The sequence below is a fragment of the Daucus carota genome, chromosome 5 (genome assembly GCF_001625215.2).
Source record: "Daucus carota subsp. sativus chromosome 5, DH1 v3.0, whole genome shotgun sequence".
In the NCBI taxonomy this organism is placed as follows: domain Eukaryota; kingdom Viridiplantae; phylum Streptophyta; class Magnoliopsida; order Apiales; family Apiaceae; genus Daucus; species Daucus carota.
In genome coordinates, this window is record NC_030385.2 from 25,184,789 (window position 1) to 25,199,208 (window position 14,420).

Below are 14,420 nucleotides of genomic sequence, written 5' to 3' on the forward strand. Positions count from 1 at the left end.
ACAAGTAGCGCGGGCGCGCTACTGACTGTGATGACAGCCCCGTTTCTTCGTTTCTCGCTCGTTCTCGCGTGCATGTCCTTCCTCGCTTCTAGTACCACTTCCGTAGGTGATCACGGTTGCATTTAGCACATGCAACAAGCCCTTTAAACCCCTAGATAGCTCTAGTGGACGAGTGTGCTCTCGTGAGGGTTTGTAGAAGATATACCCACAAAATCCCAAGTCGCGGTGAATCCACAATCCTCTATTCTTGCAAATAATGCACCAAAACCAACCTAAAATGATAGAAAATCACTTCATCACCTCAACTCGTGACCTGCACAGAAAAACAATAAAAACACATCAAAAGACACTAAACACTTAAGTACAACCAACCAATTTAAGCGGAAATGAAGGCCTATAAGTGTGTATAAATACCACTTATCACACCCCCAAACTTAAACTGATGCTTGTCCTCAAGCGTCAAAGACACTAACAATAATACAATGCAATGCATGAATGCAACTACGTGATGAATGAGTGAACTATGAAGTAATTGCCTTGTCAATTATAATACCTCAGATTGTGTTAATGTTCTCGAATTTCACTTCTCTCGCTACCAAGTCAATTACTCTTCTATTTACAAGTGTGAAGTGCCAATGTGTGCAAGCATGCTCTTTTATTGAGACAAGACAAAAACTACTACTCCCACAGAATCCCAATCAAGAATCGTAAAAGTTTAAAACTAACACCCCGTCACTCAAGTCCAACTAAAAGCCAAGGTCCCAAAGAATGTCCACACCCTTCTATTTTATTCCTTATATTTTTTTTCTTTTTATTGGTGATTAATTGCTCGGTCTAAGGTCAGAGCGCTTCGCAGTGTAAATGCGTTACGAACACCACAAGACTTCACACACCAATTATTCACTTTATTCTAGTGGTTTATTTAACTGTGCAATGGTGAGATCCCTAAAGATTTATACACTAGTACCCATGTAGCGAGTGTTGGGTCAACAATCCCAAACCACGAGGGCTTTAGGTTGCTAGGCACAAAGTCCCCTCAGACTTAATTACTCGAGTACTAATGAGCTCAACCTAGTTAATTCTACCACTTATTTTTCTAGTGAATTTATTACTACTAAATTTTTTTATTTTTTTATTTTTTATATTTTTTTTTTCTTTTTCTTTTAGAAAGGTATATCTACTCCTCAGTTCCCCCAAACTTAAGATTTACAGACCTAAGCTGAAGGGTGTTCAATTCAATCCTAGAATTCATGGAATTTCGTCTAAATCCTATCTCAAGAACATATGTGAATTACAATTTCCAACACAAGCAATTTCCAAGTACTAACCTAGCATTGCAATTGAAATTACTAATCAAGAACTACGCACATAACTCATCATAGGCAATTAACTTGGCTTAACTTCATAATTCATGCAAATGCTCGTGATACTAACTACGACAATTACCACTAAACATGTAAAAATAAAAAAATTATGAGAAAAATAGAAAAACGTGAGAAATAATCAAAGCAAAATAAAAAAAAACGTGAACTACATGAACTAACTAACACATGCAATAATAAACTACATAATAATATGCTCTTCCTTAGATTACCACCCCCTAACTTAAAATTTTCAATGTCCCCATTGAAAGTGATAAAAAGGCTAGAGCGCCCACATACCTACTCGGAGTCCGAGTCCTCCCCCTCCTCTGCTGGAGGTGAATCAGGTGGAGGATACTACATCCCTGCTCCGAATACTGGCCACTGAACTGTGACCCCCTGTGCCTGGAAAGCACTACCTAGAGCCTGTGTCAAGTCAAAAGCAAACCTCTGGTGGATGTCATGCATGGTATCCATCCGTCTCGCTAGGCGGCGATAATGAGCATCTCCCATCGGTTCGGAGCTCCTCTCCGTCTGTGAAGTACCAGCTCCAGAAGCTCTAGGCTGCTCCCTCCTCACAAATGCTGGACGTCCCCCTGGCACCTCATCATATATGTACCCGAGGCCTCGAGGGTGGGGAACTCCTCCATCCCACTCCGTCATCCGACTGATCGCCGAATGATCAATAGGTGTTCCCGGCAACTGTAGTTGCTCGTTGGCTGGCCAACGAACACCGCTTGATCGACAGAGCTTCGTAACAATTGTGCCATATGGAATGGCACCAGTGGTTCCTCCCCGTAAGAACCTCAGCATCCCCTGATGAATAACATGTCCCAGATCAATATACTTGCCTGAGACAATCCCAAAGAGCAGAATCGCTCTATCCACTGTCACCTCATGCCCTTGAGAAGATGGCATGATGTTAGCACAGATGAAGGCATTCCACGCCTTCGCATACCGGTTCAAAGCGGCTGCAGGAAAAGAAACATGTGCCGGCAAAGGAGGTGCAGTCATCTTCCAATGCGTGTCCGGTACACACATGTCATACACCAACCGCTCAAGATCAATCGGATCATCATCAAACCGGCGTTTGGCACGCCCAATCCTCTCAACAACCCAATCTTCTTCATTACGGCGCTTGGCACGCCCCCCAATCACTCTACGGATCGCCTCCACACTATAATCAACTCGGATTCCCCGCACCACCGTGAATCCATCGCGATTCTCCTTGGCATTAGCATAAAACTCTCGAATAATAGCCAAGGGAACCGCCTCCGGAGCCTCGCAAAAAGACTCCCAACCCCGCTCTTGAACCATGTTCAAAAGCTCACCATCTTCCGCCGTGGGTAAGAATCCCCTCTCCTTGACTAACGACTTATTCATAAGCCGTTGAAACTCGGTTCGTGCTCCATCGGAAGTGAACTCAACCTCACCCATCGAGGAAGAATCGCTAGATGTAGGGGCTTGGGTGCTTGTTCCTTGTGATCTTCGGGCTCTTTTGGGTGCCATTGGTAGAGATTTAGAGTTGCAAGAGATTTGTGTGTAGTGGGTTTGAGAGATTGGGTGAAGGTCGTGTGTATGGATGTGTATATATAATTAGGGTTTAAAGAATTATAATGGGATTTGGAGATGGGTTTTGTGTTTATATAAGGATTGGAGAGCTGAGTTAGGGTTTAATAAGATGTATTTCGGGCTAGGCATGCAAAATTAGGATTGTGGGCTTTTAAAAACGAAAAGAAAATATTTTTGGGAGAAAAATCGCCTGGCTCGGCAGTCAGTAGCGCGGCCGCGCTAAGTGTAGCGCGGGCGCGCTGTGCAACTTAGCGCGGGCGCGCTGACACTAGCGCGGGCGCGCTAGTGTCTGACACCCGGGGGCTGAATTTTTCGATTTTTGTGTTTTTGAGGTTTACAATGGTACAATGTGGTTCCAATGCGTGGGTTGCCTCCCACGAAGCGCTTGTTTAACGTCGTTAGCTCGACGTGAAGTCTAGAATTAATCCGATTCTGATGAAGTATCCTGTGGAGGATACCTCGTTCCATAACCAAACGAATCCCAAGTAACATTCACATCTAATGCTAAGAATGCTTCAGCAAGAGAGTCCGTTAATATATCAGCAAAGCGACCAATTCGTTCTTCCACCGCGTCAATACGCCTGATTATCCTTCGGTACTGTACTTCATTCAATGTAGACTCAGCAGGTGATTGAATCACAGATTGACTACTCGCACTGCTATAGAGTAGAGGACAAGTGTCTCCACATGCATTAGGAATTGAGTCTGAGTGAGCTCTAATTCTGTGCCAATTAGTCATCTGAATTTCTTGAGTGACTTCGACCGCTTCATCATTCTCTGATTCTTCATCTTTTGGAATTTTCCACTTTAGGTCTCTGTGCTCAGCAGCAGTCAGGTTCTCTATCAGTTCGTACGCATCATCGAAGCTTTTGCTCCACAAGCTTCCTCCAGCTGCCACGTCTAACTCTGCTCTACATTGATCATTAAGACCCCTGTAGAAATAATGAATTGCCATTCCAGGAGGCATACCATCTTCATCGAGATTTTCGAGAATCTTCTTGAATCGGTCCCAAGCTAAACAAAGATATTCTCCCGAGAATTGAGAGAATTTACTTTCGGTGTTTCTGATAGCTGATACTTTAATTAGAGGATAAAACCTGGTACAGAATATTTTCTCTAACTGGTTCCAGCTATTAGTAGTGCTTGCCGAGAGAGTTAGAAACCACGATCGTGCTACATCACGTAGCGTGAATGGAAAGAGTCTCAGCTTCACCAGATCCTTAGGTCCGATATTGAAATCCAATGCAGTAATGAATTTCTCGAAATTCCTTAGATGCAGATTTGGGTCTTCGAGAACAGAACCCCCGAATTGAATAGTATCTTGCAGCTTAAGAATGATTGATGGCTTGATGCGAATACCACTGGCTGATATCGCTGGTTCAATTGTGTCAGCCTGATTATCATCGATTTTCAAATGAGAAAATTCACGGGACGCCTCACCAACTGCTGTCCTAGCATAATCCATTGTTTCAGAATCAGAAGAAAAAGATGAATTCATTGCTTCTTACGGGTTTGAGAACTCGTTAATATAAACGCGATCCTAGTACCTGAAATAAAGAAAAGAAGAAAAGTGAGAAGAGAATAGAATCCTAGTCAGTGAATTTTAATGCACACTGATGACAAGTACATAAACTAATTAATTAACACCGAGTCCCCGGCAGCGGCGCCAAAAACTTGTTCGGTGAAATCTACACGCAAGCGCACGTGATCACAAGTAATATATTAAGTTCGATCCCACAGAGACCGGTGAATTAAGAATATGCACCTATGCAACAATGTATGATCAATTATCACTGCCAAGACAATTAACAAGGATGGTTTCTTTTATACTAATAACTAAAATTACTAATCAAATTCAGAATAGGAAAACACATGGGATTCTAACTTCATTATCGAATTCATCTAGAATTGAAATTACTGATTAACATGCGACTGTTGATCCTAATCAGACAACACGAAAGTAATACATGCCAACTCTCGTTGCACACATATCATACCAATCAAAATCCGCAATTAAGACAGAAATCTCATGGACACCAACAAAGCTCAGACCCTATATCTCTATAGCGGTAGTGTAAGCAGAGAGGTTTAAATAACAAGTCATCTATCGTGATTACACAGGGTGATAAAAATAGTTCAAGTCTATCACAAATTATGCTTCATTCACATAATCCTATGTTTACATGGCAAAGTTCTAAATTCAATCATCCACTCTCGCTTCAGAAAGAATTAACAAACAACTTAGAAGTTAGCTACTCTCCTAAGAAGAATAAGCACGGCTCATGCAAAGAAATCAACGTACGTCACAAAATCAAGTAATAAATATTCGTTACTAGACTACATCGATAAATCCATTAGAATCCCATGAAGGCGGTTAGTTCATAATCAAACTAATCGACATCATGGGTTCTAATGAAAACATGATAGATAAAAGACAAGAATTAAATGGAATAAAAATGCTTGAATTAATAATAAAGATCACACGTTACAGATTTGAAGTTCACGATCTCGCTCGAAACTGTCACTTCCTCGCGAAGAACGATCTAATACAAACTGATAATGTGTTGATTGAATAATCTCAAAACTACTATATTGTTCTCTTCTACTCAAAAAACTTCTCTGAGGCTAGGGTTTTACACACGAGAAATAAAAATACATTGACCAAGTCAACCGGGCCTCGACCGCTGCGAAAATCCACTAAAAAGCTGTAAAAATCGGCCCGGGGAATTTCTGCTAGGCGCGGCCGCGCTAACTTAGCGCAGGCGCGCTAGTTGCAGCAGTTAGTAGCGCGGGCGCGCTAACAAGTAGCGCGGGCGCGCTACTGACTGTGATGACAGCCCCGTTTCTTCGTTTCTCGCTCGTTCTCGCGTGCATGTCCTTCCTCGCTTCTAGTACCACTTCCGTAGGTGATCACGGTTGCATTTAGCACATGCAACAAGCCCTTTAAACCCCTAGATAGCTCTAGTGGACGAGTGTGCTCTCGTGAGGGTTTGTAGAAGATATACCCACAAAATCCCAAGTCGCGGTGAATCCACAATCCTCTATTCTTGCAAATAATGCACCAAAACCAACCTAAAATGATAGAAAATCACTTCATCACCTCAACTCGTGACCTGCACAGAAAAACAATAAAAACACATCAAAAGACACTAAACACTTAAGTACAACCAACCAATTTAAGCGGAAATGAAGGCCTATAAGTGTGTATAAATACCACTTATCACACCCCCAAACTTAAACTGATGCTTGTCCTCAAGCGTCAAAGACACTAACAATAATACAATGCAATGCATGAATGCAACTACGTGATGAATGAGTGAACTATGAAGTAATTGCCTTGTCAATTATTGTAACAGCCCGATTTTTCGGACTATTATCTTTCTATCAATTAATAGAAATCCAAATTTAATTCCATAACCAATATAAAAAAAAATCACATAATATCATAAACCAATCTCCCAAAATCCCAATTCTTAAACATAACACTAATATCCTTCATGGAGACGCAGCTCCTAAAATGACTGAAAATAAAAATAAAATCATTATTATTAGACTCTAGCCCACTCCAACCGAATCCAACTCCAAAGCCTTGCCAATAACATTAACCTGAAATTTGTAAGTCGTGAGCTACACAGCCCAGTAAGAAAACAAATTCGACCAACAGACCAAAAACTTTTAAGACTTGCCATTGTTCACAATTTCATAACCAAAAATCATAAACCAATATTTCATAAAGTAAATTCCACAGTTCGCTAGGCCACTAATACCCGGTGGCACGGTATCATTGGTTCATAGGTGTCAATAATGCGCCCCTTACTAAGGTATCATAAATTGTGCCAAGCACGCCCTAGTAAGGTATCATAATCTAGTTCCGGAACTATACGCAATTACTAACAGGTTCATAATTCATAGCTAGCTGGGAATTCCTTATATCTAAAATATTTTATCAATCCCAAACTTTCACAACAAAGCAGTATAAAGCATTTGAAACAATTCTGAAAGTGCGAAAAGTAATCTTACCTTAGCAAAACAATCACTTATAACTCGCAGCACTGAGCCCTACACAGATTTTTAATCATAAAATAAAGGATTATCAGTCTACTAGACAATAAGAATACAATCTTTTTAACCCTATGATTTCTAACAGTACCCCAGTAAGGTTTAGGACTAACATATATTTTAACCCTGCCCAACTGGCCAACACTGATACTGATATTTATATAATCTGACACTGCCCAACTGACCAAACATGATATCCAAGGAACAGGAGTAAACTATTACTTTTAAATAAATTAAGAACTAATAAAATCTCTTTTCTTTTGTTTCCAGAAAACATCCTATATAAAAATATTTTAATGTACACAAAATCAATTAAATGAATAAAAGTAGTTAAATAATTTAATTGTTTCCAAATCAAAATATATAATAATTAATACATGGTAAATAAATATTAAAAACCTTTGCCAAATACAAATATCACTGGTAACACATTTTTACACATACACACATATTACTGATGCATAAAATACACACATATATAATTCTTAAAGTCATATAAAAATATAATAAATTAAATATAATAAAATATAGATTTGAAGAAAACCTTTTTCCTGTTACAAAACACTTATTTTCAAAAATATAAGTAACCTTCATATATATAACGGTATGAGATACAGTATACATTAAGAATATAACCAAATAGAGAATAATCTTCATTTACATAACAATATCAGTACACAATCAGAATAACAGAGAGAATAACAGGAGGGTTTGAAAACGTACTTTACATAACCTATTTTTTATCTATCAGTATCACTACACAATCAGAGATATCAGTATAACTACACAATCAGAGAGAATGACAGGAGGGTTTCAAAACATACTGTACGTAATCTATTTTTTATATCACAGCTTCATCAGTATAGAAATATAAATAAAACACAACGACAGTAGAGAATAACAGTAGGGTTAAAAGAAAGCGTACCTTTTGTGGTTAAAACCTTCACAAGGCTACGGTATATATAAGCTATAACCTATTTGTTACGTAAAAGATATCTTAATTAACAGTACTAATCATAATAAGGATAAACCTTACGTATTAAAAATAGGACACGGATGTTTACTCTTTTTAAAACTAAAACCACATAATATTTATAAAACCTTATAAACCAAACATTAATAAAATCTTATTAACAACATACTTTTAAATCCTACACAATAAAATACTAATAATATATTTCATAATAAAATAAAATCTTGCAATTTAAAATATTAGTAAAAGTTTTCACAATAAAATATTTGCATCATAAAATACTAATAAAATATTGCACAATAAATACTTTTTCAAAAATTTATACAATACATATATATATACATAACAATTAAATATAAAAAAATTACGAATATTACATTCTACCCTCCTTAAAAAAAAATTTGGTCCCCAAATTTACACCTAAAGACATACATGTAATGTACTCTTAAAATAAAATAAAAATAGGGAAAATCTTACCTTAATTTTCTTTCGGTTCGTGTTGGTATACTCGCCCATAATTTGGACCAAGTAAAGCCGCTAAGGTTGCTTTGTTCCCATTGTCTTTGTCTCTGGTTGGGTCACGTTTTGGACATTCAGCAACTCTATGTCCCATCTCACCGCAACTGAAACATGCTCCTGTGTTCCATCGGCAGTCCTTATCCAAGTGATTACGACCACACCTTGAACATTGAAGCTTTCCCCCTTGATTCCCTTTGTTTGCATTTCCACCCGTTCCTCGATTGTTAAACTTCTTCGACGATCCAGTACCATTAAATCCTCCTGAAGGCTCGCTTCGCTTCTTAGTTTCTTCATCTTTCTTCTTTAATGCCTCGACCATGCCCCTTTCAACCACTAATGCCTTGTTAAGTACTTGCTCATACGTGGTTAACTCAAAATTTGCAACAGCATGCCTAATATTTTCTCTAAGTCCTTCCTCCAATCTTCTAGCCCGACTGATCTCGTCAGCAACTAAGGTAGGAGCATATTTGGAGAGCCTCGCAAACTCTGCTTCATACTCTACCACCGTCCTATCTCCCTGCTCAAGCCTAATGAAATCCCTCTCTTTTTGCACACGAATAGTTCTTGGAAAGTATTTATCTGTCAATGCCGTCTTGAATCTATCCCATGTCATCGGATCAGCATTTTCCTCATTCCTCCTTTGCTCCATCAGCCACCAATCATATGCACTGCCCTGTAATTGATACACAGCTAAAGTAACCTTTTGCCCATCATTACTTCCCATCAATTCAAATGCCTTTTCCATCTCTTGGATCCATTTTTCCACAATAGCAGGGTCAGTTGCACCATCAAATGTTGGGGGGTTCAAACGCTTGAATTCTGACACAATACTTCGTTGAGCTGGTTGTTGATTTCCAACAAGTGTTGCCAAGGTTTGCGCGAGCTGGTTCAACATATTTCCACCTTCATTATTATTGTTATTGTTATTGTTATTGTTTCCACCGCTCCCGCTGTTGTTTCTGTTGTTGCGATTGTTAGCACCTCCACGTCGAGCACTCATGATTCCTTCAAACAAAAATAACTATCTATAATATGGACCATAATTATCAAGAAGGTAAATATATTCATAATCCAATAAATGAAATTCATAAAAATGTCAAAACCATAATACTAAATTTATTAATCTAGGCTCGAAATAAGCCACAAAATGTGTCTTCAAACAATACCAAATAAAAGCTAGACCTACACAACTTGATATTTAAGAGAAACAATCCATAAACCAAACTATCTAAATAATAAACTAAATTTCTTCTAAAATCTCAGTCACCCTTGCTCTAGTCGTCGCGATTGCTCTTCGATGCCCTTGTAGAAAATCCGTGGTGATCCTCTTGATCCATGCGGGACATCGCGATAATGGCCATCGACAAATAAAGTTTATTGAACGTTCGGAGGCTCTAGTATCCCTTCTTACTATTTCCAGCACTCTAGCAGCCTTATCTTTTTGATGTCGGCAGTCCTTAAGATGGTTTATGTAAGCTGTGTAAAGATCAGTATATTTCATTTCTAAATTAAATTCTGCTCCCTCAGCTTCTTCTTCTCTAAGTTTGAGTTTCAATTTTAGCAATGCACTCTCTCCCTTTAACTTGGCTATCTCATCATCCCTACATGGCTGACACACAACCTCGGGAAAGGAAGATTCCGTAACCGAGTCCTCACTATCATAATCAGGTTGAGGAGCATCCTCATCTATCTCGAGTGACATTACAGATAACTCTTCAATGTCCTCTTCGGGGTCTTCCTCAAAATCATCCTCAAACTCTTCATCCAGACCCCAAACATTGTCATTATCTGCCATCTACACAAATTTACAAAACAATATATTAAAAATCTGTTTCTAAAGATAATACTCTATCCCTAATCACATAACTTAATCCTAGCAGATAGTCTACAGGAAGCTAACCTCGCTCTGATACCAACTGTAACAGCCCGATTTTTCGGACTATTATCTTTCTATCAATTAATAGAAATCCAAATTTAATTCCATAACCAATATAAAAAAAAATCACATAATATCATAAACCAATCTCCCAAAATCCCAATTCTTAAACATAACACTAATATCCTTCATGGAGACGCAGCTCCTAAAATGACTGAAAATAAAAATAAAATCATTATTATTAGACTCTAGCCCACTCCAACCGAATCCAACTCCAAAGCCTTGCCAATAACATTAACCTGAAATTTGTAAGTCGTGAGCTACACAGCCCAGTAAGAAAACAAATTCGACCAACAGACCAAAAACTTTTAAGACTTGCCATTGTTCACAATTTCATAACCAAAAATCATAAACCAATATTTCATAAAGTAAATTCCACAGTTCGCTAGGCCACTAATACCCGGTGGCACGGTATCATTGGTTCATAGGTGTCAATAATGCGCCCCTTACTAAGGTATCATAAATTGTGCCAAGCACGCCCTAGTAAGGTATCATAATCTAGTTCCGGAACTATACGCAATTACTAACAGGTTCATAATTCATAGCTAGCTGTGAAAGGCATATGTTCAGCCTATTTGTATTTAAAGAGGTACAACTCAACTCAGATAAGAAAGCTCAGTAAATAGCAAGTCATCGGAATCAGTACGAAGAACGTCAAATGATTTATGGAAATCATATGTCAGATAAGTTCCAGGATGCTGCTGCACGCCACTGAAAGAAGTTCATTAATATGTTCAAGCCTCAGTGCACAAATAATCTTTTGTGGCACGTCCAGGAATTCAGAAGACATAAAGTTTCTATACTTTATTTCATCAGAAGATTCCATTTAATGAAGATGTACGTACAAGACGAAGACTCGACGAACTAACCAAATTCTTATTGTTTATTTGACGAAGAATATTTGATTTAACTAGATACAGATGAACCAGACAGTACATCTATGTATCAGTTATCCAAATTAAATATTTGAAGTCAAGCAGAAGTGGTAGTTCGCTCGTTCGACAAATCAAGAAGAAATTATTCAAGTTTAAAGAAGACCGGAAGTTGTTCTACTGAAGATTGTGTGATTAAATATTTTAATAGACTATTATTTCACTTCTCAAATAATTATATTAATTATGTAATTTATTTATTAAATTAATTCACTCTCGAATTAATTTAATTTATGAATTTATATGATTAAATTAATTAAGTGAATAATTTTCTATTTTAATATACCATTTTATTTCTTTATTTAATCACAAAAATCACCTCAGCAAGACAATTCTGGATTGTCTTGCCGAGTGGATTCATCATGCTTCCAAGACAATTCTTCATTGTCTGCATTAGCCTTGATTGAATCAGCAAGACAATCTCTAATTGTCTTGCCGATTCATTTCAATGGTGTGCAAGACAATCCTTGAAGATTGTCTTGCCGAAGGCATGTGTAAGTCTGCAAGACAATCTGTTTGTCTTGTCTTGCCGAGAGACACACTTCCAGCAAGACAATCTGTTTGTCTTGTCTTGCCGAATGCTTAAGGTGTGCAAGACAATCCTCCATTGTCTTGCCGTTTGTAGTGTTTGTCTTTCTGACAAAGGAATTGTCTTCCCTTCCCTTTTGATTGTCTTACTGACTTGGTTGAAGCTTGGTAGACAATCTGAGATTGTCTTCCCTTGCCCCTTATTGTCTTGCCCAAGCCTAGATTGTCTTACCCTTCTTGTAATTGTCTTTGCTAGCTTGTAATTGTCTTGTCTAGTGATTGTCTTGCATGTACAAAGCCTTGCCTATAAATATGGCTTGGTTTCTTCATTTGAAAGTGTTCATTCACTTTGTATTCAAAGCATTTGTAAAGCTTTCAAGTTGTTAGTAACTTGCTTGTTCGTTATATCCACAGTTTTCTGTGCTTTGATAACCCGGTTGTTTTAATCACTAAATCTAGAATATACCCTGTCGAATTTATTCTACGAACTTTAGTGGACATTAAAACTGAACCATATTAATTATATAACGACTTCAAACATTGTTATATTAATTAATTATAATCTGATTAACAAATCATATTCAATCAGATTCACTTCCGCGACGATTTGGTACTGATTGTATTCAACCCCCCCCTTCTACAATCATATCTGGACCTAACAATTGGCATCAGAGCGGTTGATACCATTTTTCCGTATCAGATCCTATACACACTCTGTAACGTCCAAATATTTTTTATTCGAATTAATTTTATTCCAAAAATTAATTTTGATTAAAAATATTTTTCTTTCAAAAATCTAAATCTCTCCAAACACTATTCACTTTAAATTCCTAAAAAATGAGTACGCAAAAGATCAGTAGCATTAAAATCCCACCGTTCAGCCAGGAACACTTTGGCCTATGGAAAAGGCATATGTTCTTATTCCTCCGAACTGCGAACAGAAAATACATCGGGATTTTAGACAAAGGTGTTACTACTCCGATGAAGGTCATATTAGCACACGAAGAGGATGGTGTGTTGATACCTCATCAGGTCATTCCGAAAGAACTTTCTGAGTACACAGACGAAGAGAGTGATCAGATGAACTTAGATGATGCTCTTCAACTAATCTTGGTTGAATCTCTAAACCCAGTAATGTACAATGCTGTTGTAAATTGTACGAACGCCAAGCAAATCTGGGATACATTAGAGATTATCAATGAAGGCTCAGAGGAAGTTAGGGAAAACAAGAAAGAGATACTGATGGCCCAGTATGAACAGTTTGGTTCTCATCCCGGTGAAGGGATTTCAGAAGTATTTATCAGACTTAATAATTTGATAAATAATTTAAATCTGAATGGGAAATTCTACGACAAGAAAGAGGTCAACATGAAGTTTCTCTTAACCCTTCCTGAACATCTGGAACACAGAATCACTGCCATCAGGGAAAGCAGAGACCTGAATGAGATTTCTCTGGAAAGACTCTACGGAGTTTTGAAAACTTATGAACTGGAGCAAGTTCAGAGTAAACAGAGATATGGCTGGGGTAAAACACAGAACCATTCGAGAGCTCTAGTTGTTGAGTCACCTGTACTGGAAGAAAAGAAGAAGGATGTTGTTGTTCCTTCTGAGACTACTCAGGAATTTGTTGTACCTGAGATGGGTCAGACTGCTTCTACCAGTGGTGATGAAGAGTTCTATACAATGGAAGAGCTGGAACAGTTAGAAGATCAATCTCTATCACTGTTTGCCAAGAAGTTTGGAAACATGAGATTCCGGAAGAACCCTTCCTATAAATACAAACCTACTGTTAGTAAGTTTCAGAAGGGAGGCTATTCATCTTCTACAAGTAAAGGAGGATATAAAACTGGGATGGTGGACAGAAGCAAGTTCAAATGCTTCAATTGTGGTGAACCTGGACACTTTGCAACTGAATGCAAACAGCCCAAGGTTCAAGGAAAAAGAAAAGATTCGTATGATGAGCTGAAGCAGAAGTATGATGCACTGGTTAGAAAGCATCATGGTACTTCTGGAAGTCAAGGTTTCAAAAGCAAGTCTTATCTGGCAGAAGGCAAAAGCTGGGATGATACAGATAGTGATGAAGAGGAGCAGCTAGGGAATGTTGCTTTCATGGCTACTACTGGATCATCTTCACCTCCTCCTGCTGGAAGCTTTCAGGTAGATCCTACATGCCCTAAACTGTTTATGCAATTAGGACTTGAAAGAGATGATGCTATTAAAAGGATGAAAGCTGCTAATCTTAAAATTGATACTTTAGTCTTAGAAATTCATGCTTATAAAATGAATGAGATGAAAGTATTAAAACCTAAAATAGAACAATTGACTATGGACTTAGGATTACAATGTGCTAAAGTCAAAGTTCTAGAGAAAGGTGAGATTGCTTTAAGACTTCAGCTAGACGAAGAGAAAGTGAAATGTAAAGCCTTTAAGGATGCCTCCTTGATAGTCAAAGAACTCAATGATAAACAAGAGATCAAGAGAACTGTTGGAATAGGCTTTGACTATAACAAATCTGTAGGTAAGGCTAGTAACATTACTCC

At 38.0% G+C, this 14,420-nt stretch overlaps 1 protein-coding gene across 1 annotated transcript; it reads right to left on the reverse strand.

Annotated features, from left to right (window-relative positions):
- Positions 1–8,443: 8,443 nt before the first annotated feature.
- LOC135152822 (uncharacterized) lies at positions 8,444–9,484 on the reverse strand. The gene has a single exon (XM_064093935.1). The coding sequence runs from the start codon at positions 9,482–9,484 to the stop codon at positions 8,444–8,446; it is 1,041 nt and encodes a 346-aa protein (XP_063950005.1).
- Between the last annotated feature and the right edge of the window lie 4,936 nt (positions 9,485–14,420).